The following is an 18190-nucleotide window of genomic DNA, read 5'->3' as shown; positions in this document are numbered from 1 at the left end:
ATATCTTGGGTATTGATGAACTCCAATATCGACCAGAATCTCAATCGGACAAGAGTTGGTGATTTATGATGATTTTAGAGTGTTTCAGGGCCAAAATATCTGAGTATAAAGTTAAGAATAAGCTAGTAGACCAACAAAAAGAATGGATGGACCATGGGGGAGGGATTTCGTCCAAAAGGGCCCAAAGGGAAGTTCATGGACTATTAATTGTTGCTAAATAATTTATTTTGTAACCCGCTAAGTGTCGTTAAACGAAACCGAAAGTCGGAACGTTAACCGAGAAAGTTGACTTAGAAGTCAAATCATCCCATATTGAACATAACATAGTTTCATTGTGTATGCAATAGTCTTTGAAAGAATGACATGAGTGACTCCATTGTTAAAAGGATTAATCTAATTGTTTGATTAAGTTGATTTCTACTCATTAAGTTTGTGTTTTTCAGGCTTGGTGTTTAAAAGTGATTCTGGAAGATTGTTGCAGAGAAGCTACAAGGTTTATGGTCTGGTATTGCTGTTCAAGTGTAGAAGGGTTAGTCACAATGTGAATCGAGTGTTAGTTAATACAAATAACGTACCTGGTATGGGGTTTGATTAACTAACACAACGACGGGACACAGTTGTGATCTAACTAATACTCCAAGGACCAAATCTGTACATTATTTATTAAAGGGGTCTGTATGTAATTTTTTGCTTAGCCGTCATTGGTCTCTGTATAAAATAGGGATTTGGTCAGATCTGTATTATTTGAGATCATTTTTTGTATTCGTTATTCATTTGGTTCAATCCTCACAAAGTAGAGATGGTTATTTTTGATTAATTCTTCTGGTATTCGTTTCTTGTGTTGATTGTAAGATTTGTTCATGGTATCAGAGCGGCTCGCTCGATATTGTTTCGGTTTGGTGTTGATCTGAGAAGTCAAATTAGGGTTTTCAGATCTGGAAAATCAAAAATTAGGGTTTCAGTTTTTCAAAGGTGTTTTGTGAAAATTAAGATTCGTTCTCTTCTTGTTCCTGTCAAGGTGAAACGATCTTGTTTCACTCGTTTGATCGGGCTAGATCTGGGACTGCGATTGTGGATTTAGGGCGTATTCTTGTTGAACCCTAATTTCACGAATTGTTCTTGGTTGCTGTTGATATCTGGTTGTCTTCCGCTGCTATTGAAGGTGTTGTGGAGTACTCTGTGAGCTATTTCTTCCTACTTGTGTTGGTAGCAAGTCAATGCTCGTGGGAGTTTCTGTGCTTACAGGAATCAACTGCCCCCATTGAGTACACTTGGTCTATAGCCAAGATCTCTTCTCTATTATCTGTTTGTATGAAATTTGTTGATATAATTGTTAACATGTGTTGATTCTTGTTTTATTTTTAATCTGTTTGGGTAATATTTGTTGATTTCTTATCTAAGAACACTGCACCCAACTCTTGACCTTGATCATTAAAGATCTAAGGAAACCTGATCAAGTGCAGTAGGTTCTTCTTGGTGGTTTGTGTTCTGTTATCTATATTTCTGTGTGATTTTCTGATTTCTTGCTTGATTCTGTCAATATGTCTGATGTGGATGATGATGAGGTCACCATGATAAGTATATTGGATTTTGGTGATCCACTTTACTTACATGCAAGTGATATTAGCAGTACACCTCTCATTAATTTCAAGTTAAAAGGGACAGAAAATTATAAATCTTGGTCATGTGCAATGGAACTTGCATTGCAAACAAAAAATAAAACTGGTTTTATAAATGGATCTTTAGAAAAATCTACTACAGATGATGTTTTAGCAAATCAATGGGAGAGGTGTAATGCTGTGGTTCTTTCATGGATCTTAGGTGCTATGAGTGAAGAATTGTATTTTGGTCAAGTATATTCCAAAGTTGCTTCTGTGGTTTGGAATGAGTTAAAGGAAACTTATGATAAAGTGGATGGGTCATTTATGTTCAATTTATATCAAAGAATAAACTCACTGACACAAAATGGCACATCTGTTTCAGATTATTATCATAAACTTAACTCATTATGGAAACAATATGATATGCTGTGTAAAATACCATCATGTGAATGTGATGTTGATAAGCTAAGACAAGATCATATAAATAACCAGAAATTAATGCAATTTTTAATGGGTCTTGATGATACTTATCAACAATTAAGAAGTAACATACTTACAACAGATCCATTGTCAAGTGTTAAAACTGCTTTTTCACTCATCTCAAGAGAAGAATCACATAGGGTTGTTAAAGAAAAGAAAGTTATAAGTGAATCATCTGCTTTTATGTCTAACATGAATAACAATAGGCAAAGAGGCTCATCTTCTGAACTAAAATGCAAAAAATGTAACAGAGTTGGACACACTATTGATAGATGCTTTGAAGTAATAGGATATCCACCTAGAAATACTAACATGAAGTGTACAAGGTGTGGTTTAACAAACCATACTATTGATAGATGTTTTGAGATTGTTGGTTATCCACCAAACTTTAAAAGAAGAAATCCTAATAGTGCTAATGCTGTGAAACACACTTCTAGTTTTAATGATGCAGGGACTTCTGTTCCTAATTCTGTTAATCTGTCAAGTGATCAAATATCCAGATTGTTGAGCATTCTGGATGGAAAAGTGAATAACAGTAATATAAAGTCTAATTTGTCAGGTGAATTCCTTAATTTAAATGCTTACTTTAATGATCATTTTCATAAATTTTTTATGGTTAATCAAGTTGAAAGTCAGAATAATAATAATTTTGGTTGGATAATTGACTCTGGAGCAAATCAACACATGACAAATAGTGATAAAAATTTTGAAGATTTAGTTGATGTAAGTAATTTGAATCTAACTGTTGGTCATCCTAATGGGACTAGAGCTTTGGTCAGTAAAATTGGGAATTTAAGGTTGTCTAAACATGTTGTTCTGCATGATGTATTAATTGTTCCACAATATTGTGTTAGTTTGCTCTCTGTGCATTGCTTAGTAAGAGATAATGATTTGTTTGTTGGTTTTGATAAAAATAAATGTTATATTCAGGATCTGAAGTCCTTAAGGACTCTGGAGACTGGTAATCAGTGTGATGGATTGTATTTGTTTGATGACAAGTTGAAAGGTGATTTAATTGATGGTACTTGTTATTTGTCCAAAACTATCTGGCATGACAGACTGGGACATCCAGCTGATCAAGTTTTACATGTTTTGAAATCTGAGTTAAAATTGAATAATTTTAAAAAACATGATCCTTGTGAAATCTGCCATAAGGCAAAGCAAACTAGAGACCCTTTTCCACTCAGTGATCACAAGACTACTGAGTTGGGTGAATTAATTCATTTGGATGTCTGGGGTCCTTATAGGGTTGTGAGTAAAGGAGGTTATAAATACTTCCTTACTATTGTGGATGACTGTACAAGAGCTGTATGGGTATACTTACTTAAATCAAAAGAACAAGTGTTTGAACATGTTGAAATGTTCTGTGTTTTGTTAAAAAATCAGTATGAAAAAAGGGTAAAGATTATTAGGAGTGATAATGGAACAGAGTTTCTAAATGCAAACATGAATAATTTTACAACTTCAAATGGTATTATCCATCAGACTACTTGTGCATACACTCCACAGCAAAATGGGATTGCTGAGAGGAAACATAGACACTTGCTAAATATAGCAAGAGCACTTATGTTTCAAGGGGGGATTCCTCTTTATATGTGGGGTGAATGTGTACTTACTGCTACTTATTTGATTAACAGGTTACCTTCTTCCATTTTGAGTGGTAAGTGTCCCTTTGAGTTGGTATATAAAAAGAAACCTAGTCTTTCCCATCTTAGGGTCTTTGGATGTCTGTGTTTTGCTTCTGTTTTAAACTCAAATGATAAGTTTAGTTCTAAGTCTGAAAAATGTGCTTTGGTTGGTTATTCTACTGTTAAGAAAGGTTACAAGTTGTATAGTTTTGATAAACAAGCTTTTATTTTTTCAAGAGATGTAAAATTTTATGAACAAATTTTTCCTTTCAAGTCTGCAAAAGATTTTTCTGAAAATATTTTTCTACCAAAGGATTTAAATACTATAAATTTCTTTGATTTTTTTGATGATAACCAAGATTCTAAAAGTCCCAATGATGAAGGGAAAGACTCACAACAACATGGTGATGGCAACCAAGGGTGTTCTGTTGGTGGTTCTTCTGAGCAAACAATGGATACATCCTTACCTGCAACACCAAATGTTGACACTAATCTCCCTGAGGGCAATACATACAATCAAACTATTATACCAACTCAGGAGACTGCTCAAGATGTAAGAAGGTCATCTAGAAAAGCTCAGCTACCATCTAAATATAATGATTATGTGCTAAATGCAAAAGTTAAGTATAGTTTGGACAAAGTTATAAATTATTCTAATCTTAGTAAAGAAAATAGATGTTTTGTTTCCACTTTAAACAAAAGTGTTGAACCTGAGACTTTTTGGGAAGCATGCAAAGACCCAAAATGGGTTGATGCCATGAATTCTGAAATGGAAGCCCTTTATAGGAATGGAACCTGGGTACTTACTGATCTGCCTGAAGGTAGAGTACCTATTGGATGTAAATGGGTATACAAGATTAAATATAAGTCTAGTGGTGAAATTGATAGGTACAAAGCAAGGTTAGTTGCAAAGGGTTATAATCAAAGGGAGGGAATTGATTTTGATGAAACATTTTCTGTAACGACCCGACCAAAACCGTTATTGACGGCGCCGTTAACTTAGGTCCCGTTGCGTGGTCGTAGTCCCTATATGAGACTCGTTTGACCAAAATTATGTCGCATTCATTTGAAAGGTACAAGACTTGCAAGTTTAGTTTACAAAACCGTTCGACAACAAGTCTAAGTTTACAAAAGTCATAAAGTATAAATGAAATAACTTGCGACATAATTAGTTTAAAAACACAGTTGCTGTAAATAGCGTAAGTATGTAAACAAAAGTTTGAATCCAAAGGTGCTATCACTAGCGTATGCATGTATGTATGCTTGACCCCAAGCAAGAAATCAAAGTGTGCAGAAGCATGTATCAAGTAGCCGAGTATGAACCTGAGAAACATATAGAAAACTGTCAACGAAAAACGTTGGTGAAATCATAGGTGTTTGTAAACGTTGTTTTTGAACCAGAAGATTTAGTATTCCCATAGTTGATTATCAAAATCGTTTGCATTCCAAAAGTATTGTTCGCGAGCACCCAATTATCAAGACTTAACGTTTCCTCCCATAGAACCCCATCACAATAGTGTTAGAACATACACTGTTTCTCGAAAATATATTTCATCCGTAGACGGTAGCGAACCGTCCGTAATGAGGGTTTGTCAAACCCGTATGGCCACACAATATAAGTTCTCGCTTACACCCTGCAAGTGTAACTAATGATAATCGAATTGAGGATTTTTGTTCTAACTCGCTGTGGAATGTTTGTTTCCTTGTACTTGTGTTCAAAGTATAAAAGTATGTAGTATAAAACTGTATATGTTTCTCATCCCATAATTTAAAAGTATAAAAGTTGTTGAAAGATGGGACTATGATCTCACCTCGAGTGCACGAGTATAAAGGTACTTCAACAAGTAAACGTGTGCATGAAAGTTGCTTAGCCTTGACCTAAACAAGTAAGTTGTATCAATTAACCGGTTACGACACAAGGTCGGGTGAAATGTGTTCAATTAGTCCTATGGCTCGTTACGACTCGAATAGTATAGCATGTGAATCACGTTGTCAAGTTTCATGCAAGAATCACGTATAAAAGCATGTTAGAACGTTTGCATAAAAGTTTGGTTAAGTTTGACTAAAAGTCAAACTTGGTCAAAGTCAACAAAAAAGTCAACACGTTCGGGTCGGGTCCCGGACTATTTTTCTATGCTAGTTATTCATATACAAGTATATTAAAACAAGTTTCATGTGAATCGTAGGTCGATAGCTAGTCAAACATTTCACGTGAAATGGGTCCAAGAGGTCAGAATCTGGCCAGGTGATTCTGCGCGCCGCGCGGGTATGTGGCGCGCCGCGCCACTACCTGGGCAGAGAATTCTGGTCAGTTTTTCCAAGTGTGCACGAACCAAAACCTTTTCTAACACAACACTTGACCCGCAAACACTTATAACGCCTATCATACATCGTTGGAAAGGTATTTTGACGAGGAATGCAACTAAGTACATATTATCAATCAAAACATGCATTTAAAATAATCAAATTCTCGTCAAATGTTCAATGAACGTTCATAATCAAAGTTTCAAGTTCGTAAAACGTATTTTATGATTCGGGAATTCAATTTACACATACGATATGCCGTTTTGAAGGTAATGAAACATACATTACAACTAAACACTAACAATTAACATTCCATGGCATTCGAAACATCAAAAGCTCGTTTTAAGTCTACCAAACCCTAACCAAAATCCGCAAAAATCAATATTCATGTTTTTGAAGTTTCCTTAATCAACCTACGCATCAAAACGAAGCTAGTGATACTAGTAGCACAATTAAAACATGAACTTTAACAATTAAACAACTTTTAATCATCCAAAATCAAAGATTAAGCTAACCCACTTCAAAAGTTCAAACTAGTTACTCAAATCAACAAATCGAGCAAACAAAACATATATTCATATTATACACGAGCCATAGACACTAACTAACACAATTTCAAGTCAAAAACACGAATTTAAAGAAAATTAGTGATTTTAGAAAGTTACCCAAAATGGATGAATTTGGTACCAAATCGAAGAGGATGATGAGAGGATCACGAATATGTAATTTGTTTTGAAGTTTGCTTCCCGATCCGGATTTAGATGATGATTTTATGAAGTTGGGGTTTGTGTGTGTGTTCTTGCTAGAGAGAAAGAGAGAGAGAGGGAGATGGTTGAATGGTGGTGATTGGGGTGGACTAGTTGACCTAGTCAACTAGTTTGCCCCGTGTCAATTTTAGTCCCTCGAGTTTAGAAGCGGGTGCGGGATTTTACCGAACGAATATTTTGAAAACGCTCGAGTAAATGAGTGATGTTATAATTAAATAACGGAAATATTATGAACGTTAGTCAACGGAAACTACGAATTTAAATAACGAAAGGTATTATTTTAAAAAAAAGACGGTGTTAAAATAAATTTAACGGAAAAACACGGGATGTTACATTATCCACACCTCAAAAGAAATTTCGTCCCGAAATTTAGTTGGAAGTAGTAGTTGTTGAATCTTCCTCGAGATCTTGCGTTGTAAATTCTACGGATAAGTGAAGGTACGTCCTTGGGCATTTCAACGAACTTGACGGTCGGGATCATATGTTGTTTACGGTTTGGTTTCACGATTTATGGTTTCAACCGGTCCTCCTAGGAAGTGAGGGTTATCGTCGATAGTGAGTTCATCAAAGGAGATAACAAGTTCCCGTTTCGCAAAACACGTCTTTAAGTTGATACATCGAATGTAGGATAAACGGAGACTCGAAATGAGCCGGAAAATCTAAACGGCTAGCAACGGGTCTAAAACGCCCCAAGATTTCAAAAGGATAAAATATCGCGGATTTAGCTTCCTACGTTTCCCGAAACGGATTGCACCTTTCCAAGGTGCGACTCTTAACGTGACGCGGTTTCCCACGTTGAATTTGAAATGTTTACGTCTAACATCGGCGTAGCTCTTGGTGATTACGAGTCGCGTAGGGTTTTACCTGAATATGAATAATTTTTTTTTTTTTTTTTTTTTTTCGGTTGCTCATGAATAAACTCGGCCCCGGTGAATTGATCATCGTTTATTTGGTTCGTCAAAGGAGAATGACGTTTCCGGTCACATGTGGTTTCAAAAGGTGTGACGTTAAAACTCGAATGAAGATCATTGTAGTACGAGGATTAAGCTAAAGGAAAATACTTTCCTCAAGTAAATTTGAAGTTAGTAATACAAATTCGTATTACGGTTTCCAAGGTTTGAATCATATGTTTGCTTGGTCCGTCGGTTTGTGGATGATACGCGGTACCCATGTCTAAACGCGGTCCCGAGGCTTTTTGTAAGGTACTCCAAAATCTAGAAGTGAAACGAGGATCTCGATCCGAAACGGGGTACATTTCCCTAAGGCATATAGAACAAGTTTGCTAGGAATTGAAAACGTTAGCTAGGACAAGTTTCTCAAGAAAATTCGCGTCGCGGAAGATTTATCGGTTTCCAAAAATGTTCGTCGGGGCAAGTTCTTATCGGGTTTTGAAAACGATTGTTAGGACTATCCACCCTCGCGGCGAATACTTATATGACGTGAAGAGTCGCTCTCCTTTGAGAATTTAGAATAAGGACCTCCTGAACCGGAAGTACGAGGGTGATGCAAGAGAAGTTTCCGCCCCGATGTGAGCATAACGAGTAAATTGTAGTTAGTCAATAAGACTGCGCGAGGACGAGCTAGTATACCCGTGCGACATACGGTTGAAGTCGAATGGAATCGGAAATTCATTCGGAAGCATAAATATAATTCGACAATAATTGAAGGTGTGTCCCCGGTATGGTTGTTATAAATATTCTCGGAGTTTTCGGATGTCCAAACCTGAAAAGATGAAGTCATGTACATGGCGCATGGTGGTGTTTAGGTTGATCGAGTCTAACCACCATCACGTGTCACTAGAACTTTGGTATGTCTTACCGTAATATAACCACGTTGATCGAGTGTCGTTATATTACGCTAACTCATACCTCCATTCCCACATCACTCTATAGATTCAAGTTCGTGTAATCGTGAAGTTTAAAATACACAAAGTGTAACAACGTCTCTAACGTGACTCGTATTGAATCGAAAGAATTAGTGCAACTATAAAGAAGCGTTCCCCGAGGGAAGTGTATAAATGATTGTCCACGGCAATGTGGTTCGAGTCAGACAATAAGGTATTCAGGTATGAAAAGAGTAACGAGTCATGATAACGAGTAGCACGCAACCGTAGTGGTAAATGTTGATGACGATACTCACCTAGAGTAGTGATGGTAGTAACACCAAAAGTAGATAGTAAGAAACACCAGTGGGAAACCGATAGTAAGTTGAAACGGTGGCAAATAACAATCCGGGAGACAGAGTTCCCGAACAAGTGTGACTAATGAAGTCGTCGTCATCCATACGTGTATGAATCATGAATTTGCGTGTGTTACCAAAAAGTGGCGGAATACGAGTTCGTATGCTGAAGGTTGGGTACCATTAAAAAGTTTGCCTAAGAATGATTCAAGTATAATGCACAAGTAGTCAAGTAAGTGCTATCTATAGCAAATGTATGTCAGAATGCAAATGCTAACTATCCGGTTGTAGTCTAGACTCACTAATGCGTCCTAACGACTCTGTTAGACACACTAATGCACGTCCTAGTTCCCTACAACCAACGCTCTGATACCACTTGTAACGACCCGATCAAAACCGTTATTGACGGCGCCGTTAACTTAGGTCCCGTTGCGTGGTCGTAGTCCCTATATGAGACTCGTTTGACCAAAATTATGTCGCATTCATTTGAAAGGTACAAGACTTGCAAGTTTAGTTTACAAAACCGTTCGACAACAAGTCTAAGTTTACAAAAGTCATAAAGTATAAATGAAATAACTTGCGACATAATTAGTTTAAAAACACAGTTGCTGTAAATAGCGTAAGTATGTAAACAAAAGTTTGAATCCAAAGGTGCTATCACTAGCGTATGCATGTATGTATGCTTGACCCCAAGCAAGAAATCAAAGTGTGCGGAAGCATGTATCAAGTAGCCGAGTATGAACCTGAGAAACATATAGAAAACTGTCAACGAAAAACGTTGGTGAAATCATAGGTGTTTGTAAACGTTGTTTTTGAACCACAAGATTTAGTATTCCCATAGTTGATTATCAAAATCGTTTGCATTCCAAAAGTATTGTTCGCGAGCACCCAATTATCAAGACTTAACGTTTCCTCCCATAGAACCCCATCACAATAGTGTTAGAACATACACTGTTTCTCGAAAATATATTTCATCCGTAGACGGTAGCGAACCGTCCGTAATGAGGGTTTGTCAAACCCGTATGGCCACACAATATAAGTTCTCGCTTACACCCTGCAAGTGTAACTAATGATAATCGAATTGAGGATTTTTGTTCTAACTCGCTGTGGAATGTTTGTTTCCTTGTACTTGTGTTCAAAGTATAAAAGTATGTAGTATAAAACTGTATATGTTTCTCATCCCATAATTTAAAAGTATAAAAGTTGTTGAAAGATGGGACTATGATCTCACCTCGAGTGCACGAGTATAAAGGTACTTCAACAAGTAAACGTGTGCATGAAAGTTGCTTAGCCTTGACCTAAACAAGTAAGTTGTATCAATTAACCGGTTACGACACAAGGTCGGGTGAAATGTGTTCAATTAGTCCTATGGCTCGTTACGACTCGAATAGTATAGCATGTGAATCACGTTGTCAAGTTTCATGCAAGAATCACGTATAAAAGCATGTTAGAACGTTTGCATAAAAGTTTGGTTAAGTTTGACTAAAAGTCAAACTTGGTCAAAGTCAACGAAAAAGTCAACACGTTCGGGTCGGGTCCCGAACTATTTTTCTATGCTAGTTATTCATATACAAGTATATTAAAACAAGTTTCATGTGAATCGTAGGTCGATAGCTAGTCAAACATTTCACGTGAAATGGGTCCAAGAGGTCAGAATCTGGCCAGGTGATTCTGCGCGCCGCGCGGGTATGTGGCGCGCCGCGCCACTACCTGGGCAGAGAATTCCAGTTTTTCCAAGTGTGCACGAACCAAAACCTTTTCTAACACAACACTTGATCCGCAAACACTTATAACGCCTATCATACATCGTTGGAAAGGTATTTTGACGAGGAATGCAACTAAGTACATATTATCAATCAAAACATGCATTTAAAATAATCAAATTCTCGTCAAATGTTCAATGAACGTTCATAATCAAAGTTTCAAGTTCGTAAAACGTATTTTATGATTCGGGAATTCAATTTACACATACGATATGCCGTTTTGAAGGTAATGAAACATACATTACAACTAAACACTAACAATTAACATTCCATGGCATTCGAAACATCAAAAGCTCGTTTTAAGTCTACCAAACCCTAACCAAAATCCGCAAAAATCAATATTCATGTTTTTGAAGTTTCCTTAATCAACCTACGCATCAAAACGAAGCTAGTGATACTAGTAGCACAATTAAAACATGAACTTTAACAATTAAACAACTTTTAATCATCCAAAATCAAAGATTAAGCTAACCCACTTCAAAAGTTCAAACTAGTTACTCAAATCAACAAATCGAGCAAACAAAACATATATTCATATTATACACGAGCCATAGACACTAACTAACACAATTTCAAGTCAAAAACACGAATTTAAAGAAAATTAGTGATTTTAGAAAGTTACCCAAAATGGATGAATTTGGTACCAAATCGAAGAGGATGATGAGAGGATCACGAATATGTAATTTGTTTTGAAGTTTGCTTCCCGATCCGGATTTAGATGATGATTTTATGAAGTTGGGGTTTGTGTGTGTGTTCTTGCTAGAGAGAAAGAGAGAGAGAGGGAGATGGTTGAATGGTGGTGATTGGGGTGGACTAGTTGACCTAGTCAACTAGTTTGCCCCGTGTCAATTTTAGTCCCTCGAGTTTAGAAGCGGGTGCGGGATTTTACCGAACGAATATTTTGAAAACGCTCGAGTAAATGAGTGATGTTATAATTAAATAACGGAAATATTATGAACGTTAGTCAACGGAAACTACGAATTTAAATAACGAAAGGTATTATTTTAAAAAAAAAAAGACGGTGTTAAAATAAATTTAACGGAAAAACACGGGATGTTACATTTTCTCCTGTTGTAAAAATGATTACTGTCAGATGTCTTTTAAGTGTTGCTGTACAAAAAGGGTGGAATTTATATCAATTAGATATAAATAATGCTTTTTTGTATGGTGACCTTGAAGAAGATGTTTACATGTCTTTACCTCTGGGCTATTATGATCAATCTGAGAAAAAAGTGTGCAAGCTTGTTAAGTCCCTTTATGGACTTAAGCAAGCTCCCAGGAAGTGGAATGAAAAACTCACAGCTGCTTTAATTGAGTTTGGTTTTGAGCAAAGTAAAAATGATTACTCCTTGTTTGTTAAGTGTAACAATACTTATTTTATTGGCCTGCTTGTTTATGTTGATGATATTGTTGTAACTGGTAGTGATGATAGTGAAGTTGAAAAAGTTAAAACATTTCTTGCTACAAAATTTATGATAAAAGATCTAGGGCTTCTTAAATATTTCTTAGGAATAGAAATTTTAAATGAAAAAAATGGGTTGTGTATGTGTCAAAGAAAGTACTGTGTTGAATTGTTAGCTGATTTTGGTTTAACTGCTTGTAAACCTGCCTTCACACCAATAGAGCCAAACATAGCTGAGATCAAAAATGATTATCCTGTTAAGAATGTAAATCAATATCAGAAGTTAGTAGGAAAACTCATTTATCTGACATTAACTAGACCTGACATTGCATTTACTGTTCATGTTTTAAGTCAATTTATGCATGCTCCTATGAATTCTCACATGATGATTGCTTTAAGATTGCTGAGATTCTTGAAAAAGTCTCCAGGTAAAGGTATTTTCTTGGAGAAAGGTAAAGTTTTTGACTTAAAAGCTTATGTTGATTCTGATTGGGGTAAGAAAATGATGGAAAGAAAATCTATTACTGGATATTGTGTTATGTTCTGTGGGAGTCTTGTTGCCTGGAAAAGTAAAAAACAGGAAACAGTCTCAAGATCTTCAGCAGAAGCAGAGTTTAGAGCTCTTGCATCTGTGTCATGTGAAATAATATGGATCTTGAAAGTTTTGAAAGATTTAAGAGTATCAAATTTAATTCCAGTTGAAATTTTTGTTGATAATAAAGCTGCTATACAAATCTCTTCAAACCCTGTGTTCCATGAGAGAACAAAACATTTTGAGATTGATCTCTTTTATGTAAGAGATAAAATTTGTGATGGAATTATTAAGGCTGTTAAGATTGATTCCAATGATAATCTTGCAGATGTTTTCACTAAGGGTTTAAGTTTAAGTCAGCACTCTTTTATTACAGAAAAAATGAACATGATAGATCTTTTCCACAATTAGATTAAGGGAGGGTGTTAAAAGGATTAATCTAATTGTTTGATTAAGTTGATTTCTACTCATTAAGTTTGTGTTTTTCAGGCTTGGTGTTTAAAAGTGATTTTGGAAGATTGTTGCAGAGAAGCTACAAGGTTTATGGTCTGGTATTGCTGTTCAAGTGTAGAAGGGTTAGTCACAATGTGAATCGAGTGTTAGTTAATACAAATAACGTACCTGGTATGGGGTTTGATTAACTAACACAACGACGGGACACAGTTGTGATCTAACTAATACTCCAAGGACCAAATCTGTACATTATTTATTAAAGGGGTCTGTATGTAATTTTTTGCTTAGCCGTCATTGGTCTCTGTATAAAATAGGGATTTGGTCAGATCTGTATTATTTGAGATCATTTTTTGTATTCGTTATTCATTTGGTTCAATCCTCACAAAGTAGAGATGGTTATTTTTGATTAATTCTTCTGGTATTCGTTTCTTGTGTTGATTGTAAGATTTGTTCATCCATGCAACACTTTAGCAAATCGACATTAGCTTGCCTGGCACTCCACATCGGTTGATCATTCGGATCCGTCATCGGTGACTCCTTTTTGACAATCTTAAAATCCGGAATGTAGAGGGGTAGTGCTGCAAAACCCTCTAAGATATTGTGTTCATTTTACATAACTCGGTCGTATAGACTCGGATTTAGGTGAATCAAAAGTCCAGACGTCTGTAACTCAGAGCTCTACAACTTTGTGCTGAAGGTGTCGCGTTTTAGGCTCTTGTGTAAGTCCTAACCAAACAGCGAAAACAAAATACACACTTTTTTATTCAAACTTGGTGGTTGTTAATCTAAACCAAGTAAAAAAAAAAAAAAAAAAAAAAAAAAAAAAAAAAAAAAAAAGTGTACATCAATTGAAGTCTATGCAGGCAAAGGATAGTAAGCAGTAGGTACTAAGTTCAGGCTAGCTTTTTTTCTAACAGTCACACCAAATGTTTCAGTCATATCAAGGTTTTCACCTGTTATTCCATCAGGCAGTTTCCAGTCAAAATGATAGAGCAATTTGATCAACTGAAGCTCAACATTTGCTAATCCGAAATTCATCCCAGGACATACTCGTCTTCCTGCACCAAACGGTATGAACTCGAAGTTGAGTCCTCTGAAGTCTACTGAACTACTAACAAATCTCTCTGGATCAAATTTCTCGGGTTCTTTCCACCAGTTAGAATCTCTTCCTATGGCCCATGCGTTGACTATAACTTTAGTTTTGGCTGGTATTTGGTACCCGTTTATTTCGCATCTCTCCCTGCTTTCTCTAGGAAGTAACAAAGGTGTTGAAGGATGTAGTCTTAAAGTTTCTTTAATAATCATTTTTAAGAACTCTAATTCTTGTATACATGCTCCATCGGTGGTTCCTCTTTTATTGACAACTTGACGTATCTCGGTTTGAGCTTTTTCCAATATTCTTGGGTTCTTCAACATTTCTGTCATCGCCCATTCGACTGTTGTAGCCGAAGTTTCGCTCCCACCAGAAAAGATGTCCTACAAGGGGATTAAGTTGAGTAATTATGGGTGTGTTTCGTTGTAAAAAAAGAGAAGTGTTTTTTTTATTTATTTAATAATTTTTTTTTCATTTTTGGAACAACAAAAACACACATTTTTTGTTCACGACAGGACTCGAACTCACAACTTTAAGGTTGATGAATCCCTTAATACCGCTATGTCAGAAAGCTTTTAGTGGAGGAAAAAAAAGAGAGGTGTAATCAAGAAAAGTAACAAAAATCCTAATAAACAAAACACATGTTCAAATATTATATTGTACTGAACAAGATAATTTTAATGATTATTGTCACTCTTTTGAGAACACAAGTTTATACTATATTTCAACTGTTCTCTTTTAAAAAAACTAGAAGTAAAAGACACCTATATTCTTCAAGAAAATTAGAGATGTGGTAAAGAGAAAAAACTTTACTCAGTTGAAGAATAGTGAACTTTTTGATTCTTATATGTAATTTTTCCTTTTATTTTTATTAGATATAGAATCAAATGAAATATATCTAGGACTGATTGGTTCTGTAATCCCTTGTAGTTGTTGGTTTTGCCTCTTCTAGGGCCTTGCTAGTTTGAGGTTTGAATAAAGTTGGCCGTTCGGAAAAAAATGCACAAATAGGAACTTGATTCAAGCATAATTACTAACCATGATAACTGCTTTAATATCACCAACTGCTAAAGGAAATTCAGCATCACCATTCTCCTCAAATTTCATAAGCACGTCTACAAGATCTTCATCTTCATCAGCGTTGACCTTTTTGTCCTTATGTTCTTGAATGATACTTCCAAGTATCTCATCATACCGCCTATGAAGATTCTCAAGCTTCGCCTTAAATCCCGTTAATGAAGGAAGCAAAGTAGACGAAGGGTAAAGATCTGAAACATTAAATCCTGCAGCTGCAGCCGTAGCTTCGTTCACCAGTTCAATAAACGCGTCTTGATCTTTACATTTCTTACCCAATGCTAATTTGGCTGTGATCCCATATGTTGTTGAAAATATCCTTTCACCAAGATTGATCTCTTCACCTATATGTTCACTAATAGCCTTTATTAAATTCGAGACCTCTTGTTCGCGGGTCAACCCAAATGATTGGACACGTGTCGGGCTCAAAAGCACTTGAGAACAAATCTTGCGAAGGCGTCTCCAATTATCGCCATGTGGTGAAAAACTTATATTTGCAGCATCGCCGGTAATAATGGCGTTTGCAAGAAGATAAGGTCTATCAGCAAAGTTTACATCATGAGTTTTCATGACTTGTTTTGCAGTTTCAGGTGATGACACTACTACTACTGAAAGTTCACCAAGCTGTAGGTGCATCAACGGTCCATATTTGCCGGCCAAATTTTTGAACCGTTGATGAGGAAGTGAACTTCCTAGATGATGAATACTTCCTATTAGTGGTAGCTTCCATGGCCCGGGAGGTAGACCGGGGGTTGAATTCTGTGATTCGGGCCGCTTCAAGAGTTTTAGTAACATGAACATAAAGATAATAAAAGTGAAAACAATTTGGAATAAAAGATCCATGAGGTGAATTGAATCAAATTTACAGGGAGTTCACTCTTACCCTCAATGAATGGAGACAAATTATTGCATCCAGTGTATCTATTTGTTGTGTTGTTGAAATTCTCAGGTGTATTAGTATTATAGATTTTATTGTTTGTCTTTTAGTTTTTCAAACTACATGTTTAATTAATCAACTTTGTGTTAATGTTGGTGTAAAATACTATTATTCGGCACTTGATAAGAGCAGATCAATAACAAAATGATACAAGAATGTGCATTCAAGAGTACAAGTGTCAAAACAAACAAAGTTGAATGACTAGTTGAAGACAGTGATATATAGTTTAGGGATTAAATTTCTAGTTTAGTTGATAGTTTGTTATTGAATTAATGATGAGTCAACTTATGGATCTATGAAAAAGAGATTAAATATATAGAAGTGAGGTCACATTTCACCTGCACCAGATAATGAATGACACACTCATGATAAATTGTTGACCTTCAAAAACTGGAACAATATCAAATGTATCAAACTGTGTACCCTTCATATATATATAATATGTGTACTAGTTAAATTTGCCACTTAACTGATTCATATAGGAGATATAACAACACTTTGACAACTTATAGGTTGAAACATACACATACATAGACTAAATTACAAGAAGTTACTTATAATAGTCAATTTCAACAAATTACAAGTTTTTTAGTGAATCGCCGGCTCCTTGAAAAAAGCAATAAGAAAGCAAGAAATCGGCTATAAAGATACCAACAAGAGATAAAACGACAGCTGAAGTGGTAGATTCTCCAACACCTTTTGCGCCTCCCATAGTAGTAACACCCCATGCACAACTCACAACCGATATGATCACACCAAACACTTGAGACTTAATCATCGCACTAATTATATCCCATGGTTTAAGCGCCCTTTGAGCAGAATCCATTATAATATTAATACTAATTCCATAAACACCGTCAGCCAAAAGAGCACTAGACGCCATTCCGACTGTAAAACATATTAATGTCAAAAAAGGTAGAGCAACACAAGATGCAATAACCCGTGGGGTAACCAAATAGTCAACCGGGTCAGAACCCAATACACGCAGGGTATCAGTTTGTTCAGAAACTTGCATAGTTCCCAACTCAGCAGCAAACGCACTACCAATACGTCCTGCAACCACAATAGAAGTAATTACAGGACTCAATTCTCGCGCAAAGGCTAAAGCTAGTACACCACCAACAGCTCTGTTTAGCCCTAATCGTGTAAACTCTCTAACAAATTGGATAGTGAAAGCCATACCAACAAAAGCTGATGTTAAAAGACAAACACCAACTGATTTTGGTCCGACTCTATCCAACTGTTGGAGAGTGTTTTTCCAATGTATGTTTCCTTTAAGTGTCCTCATTATCACTTGTCCAGCTAGGACGAATATCGACAACCCTCGCCATAGCGTTCGAGGAGGGGTCCACTTACTGAATAATATATCCTCTTGATGACTTGGTACGTTGTTTGTGTCAATTTCTTGAGACTCGTATACAGCAGACGGGTGACCATCACCCGTGTTTAAGCTTCTGGTTACAAATAACTTAGTTTTCCCCAATTTCAGACCATTCTTGACTCCTTTGATCAATTGAAGATGCTGCGAAGGTTGAATTCGAATTGGATTTATTATTTTCGTAGAACTTTTTCTGCAATTCATTAAGGATTGCATGATAAATAGATATCGGGCAAGGAACAAACATATTCACGAGTCAAACAGATCAATTGTAAATTTATATATTATTCAGATATATACATATATAAAAAATACCTGTGATTAAGGTACAAGGTTAGGGAATGAAGGGAAGCAGTTTGCATTGTTGATTAAAAAACCTACATAAACATCCATTCATATCAAATTACAAATTCTTCAGCATCAATTTTTTATTTAATAAGAAATGAACGTATACGTATATAATCTAATCGATTACGATATAACTGGACCTATAAAAATCACCGATAACGCAGAATAATAGATTTACTTCAATTGAAAACGATAAATAGTTGGAGTAGATATCAGTACAAGTATAAACAAGCAAACTTAAGAAATAATAAA

General features: G+C 35.9%; 2 protein-coding genes across 3 annotated transcripts; both read right to left on the bottom strand.

The window, feature by feature from the left end:
* Positions 1-13710: 13710 nt before the first annotated feature.
* LOC139858221 (cytochrome P450 71D11-like) lies at positions 13711-16147 on the bottom strand. Of its 2 annotated transcripts, XM_071847073.1 has the most exons (3): positions 15240-16147; positions 14062-14584; positions 13711-13834 (listed from the first exon to the last, which is right to left on the bottom strand). In XM_071847073.1, the coding sequence occupies exons 1-3, from the start codon at positions 16116-16118 to the stop codon at positions 13779-13781; spliced, it is 1458 nt and encodes a 485-aa protein (XP_071703174.1). In that variant the 5' UTR covers positions 16119-16147; the 3' UTR covers positions 13711-13778. The 2 variants fall into 2 exon arrangements, with proteins under 2 accessions (XP_071703174.1, XP_071703172.1); XM_071847071.1 differs by lacking the exon at positions 13711-13834 and having other exon boundaries at positions 13931-14584.
* Positions 16148-16640: 493 nt separating this feature from the next.
* Positions 16641-18004, bottom strand: LOC139858155 (protein TRIGALACTOSYLDIACYLGLYCEROL 1, chloroplastic). The gene is made up of 2 exons (XM_071847007.1): positions 17906-18004; positions 16641-17783 (listed from the first exon to the last, which is right to left on the bottom strand). Exons 1-2 carry the CDS (start codon positions 17950-17952, stop codon positions 16790-16792), a joined length of 1041 nt encoding a protein of 346 aa, XP_071703108.1. The 5' UTR covers positions 17953-18004; the 3' UTR covers positions 16641-16789.
* Positions 18005-18190: the final 186 nt, after the last annotated feature.

Source organism: Rutidosis leptorrhynchoides, chromosome 7 (assembly GCF_046630445.1).
Source record: "Rutidosis leptorrhynchoides isolate AG116_Rl617_1_P2 chromosome 7, CSIRO_AGI_Rlap_v1, whole genome shotgun sequence".
NCBI classification, from domain to species: domain Eukaryota; kingdom Viridiplantae; phylum Streptophyta; class Magnoliopsida; order Asterales; family Asteraceae; genus Rutidosis; species Rutidosis leptorrhynchoides.
The sequence above is the reverse complement of the archived record's forward strand: the minus strand, read 5'-3'. Positions and strand labels throughout refer to the sequence as shown.

Coding starts and splice junctions, on each gene's coding strand:
- LOC139858221 (XM_071847071.1), bottom strand. CDS start 16,118: ATGGATCTTTTATTCCAAATTGTTTTCACTTTTATTATCTTTATGTTC. Junction 14,585..15,239: donor ATATTAAAGCAGTTATCATG/GTTAGTAATTAT, acceptor ATCCCCTTGTAG/GACATCTTTTCTGGTGGGAG.
- LOC139858155 (XM_071847007.1), bottom strand. CDS start 17,952: ATGCAAACTGCTTCCCTTCATTCCCTAACCTTGTACCTTAATCACAG. Junction 17,784..17,905: donor ACCTTGTACCTTAATCACAG/GTATTTTTTATA, acceptor AATGAATTGCAG/AAAAAGTTCTACGAAAATAA.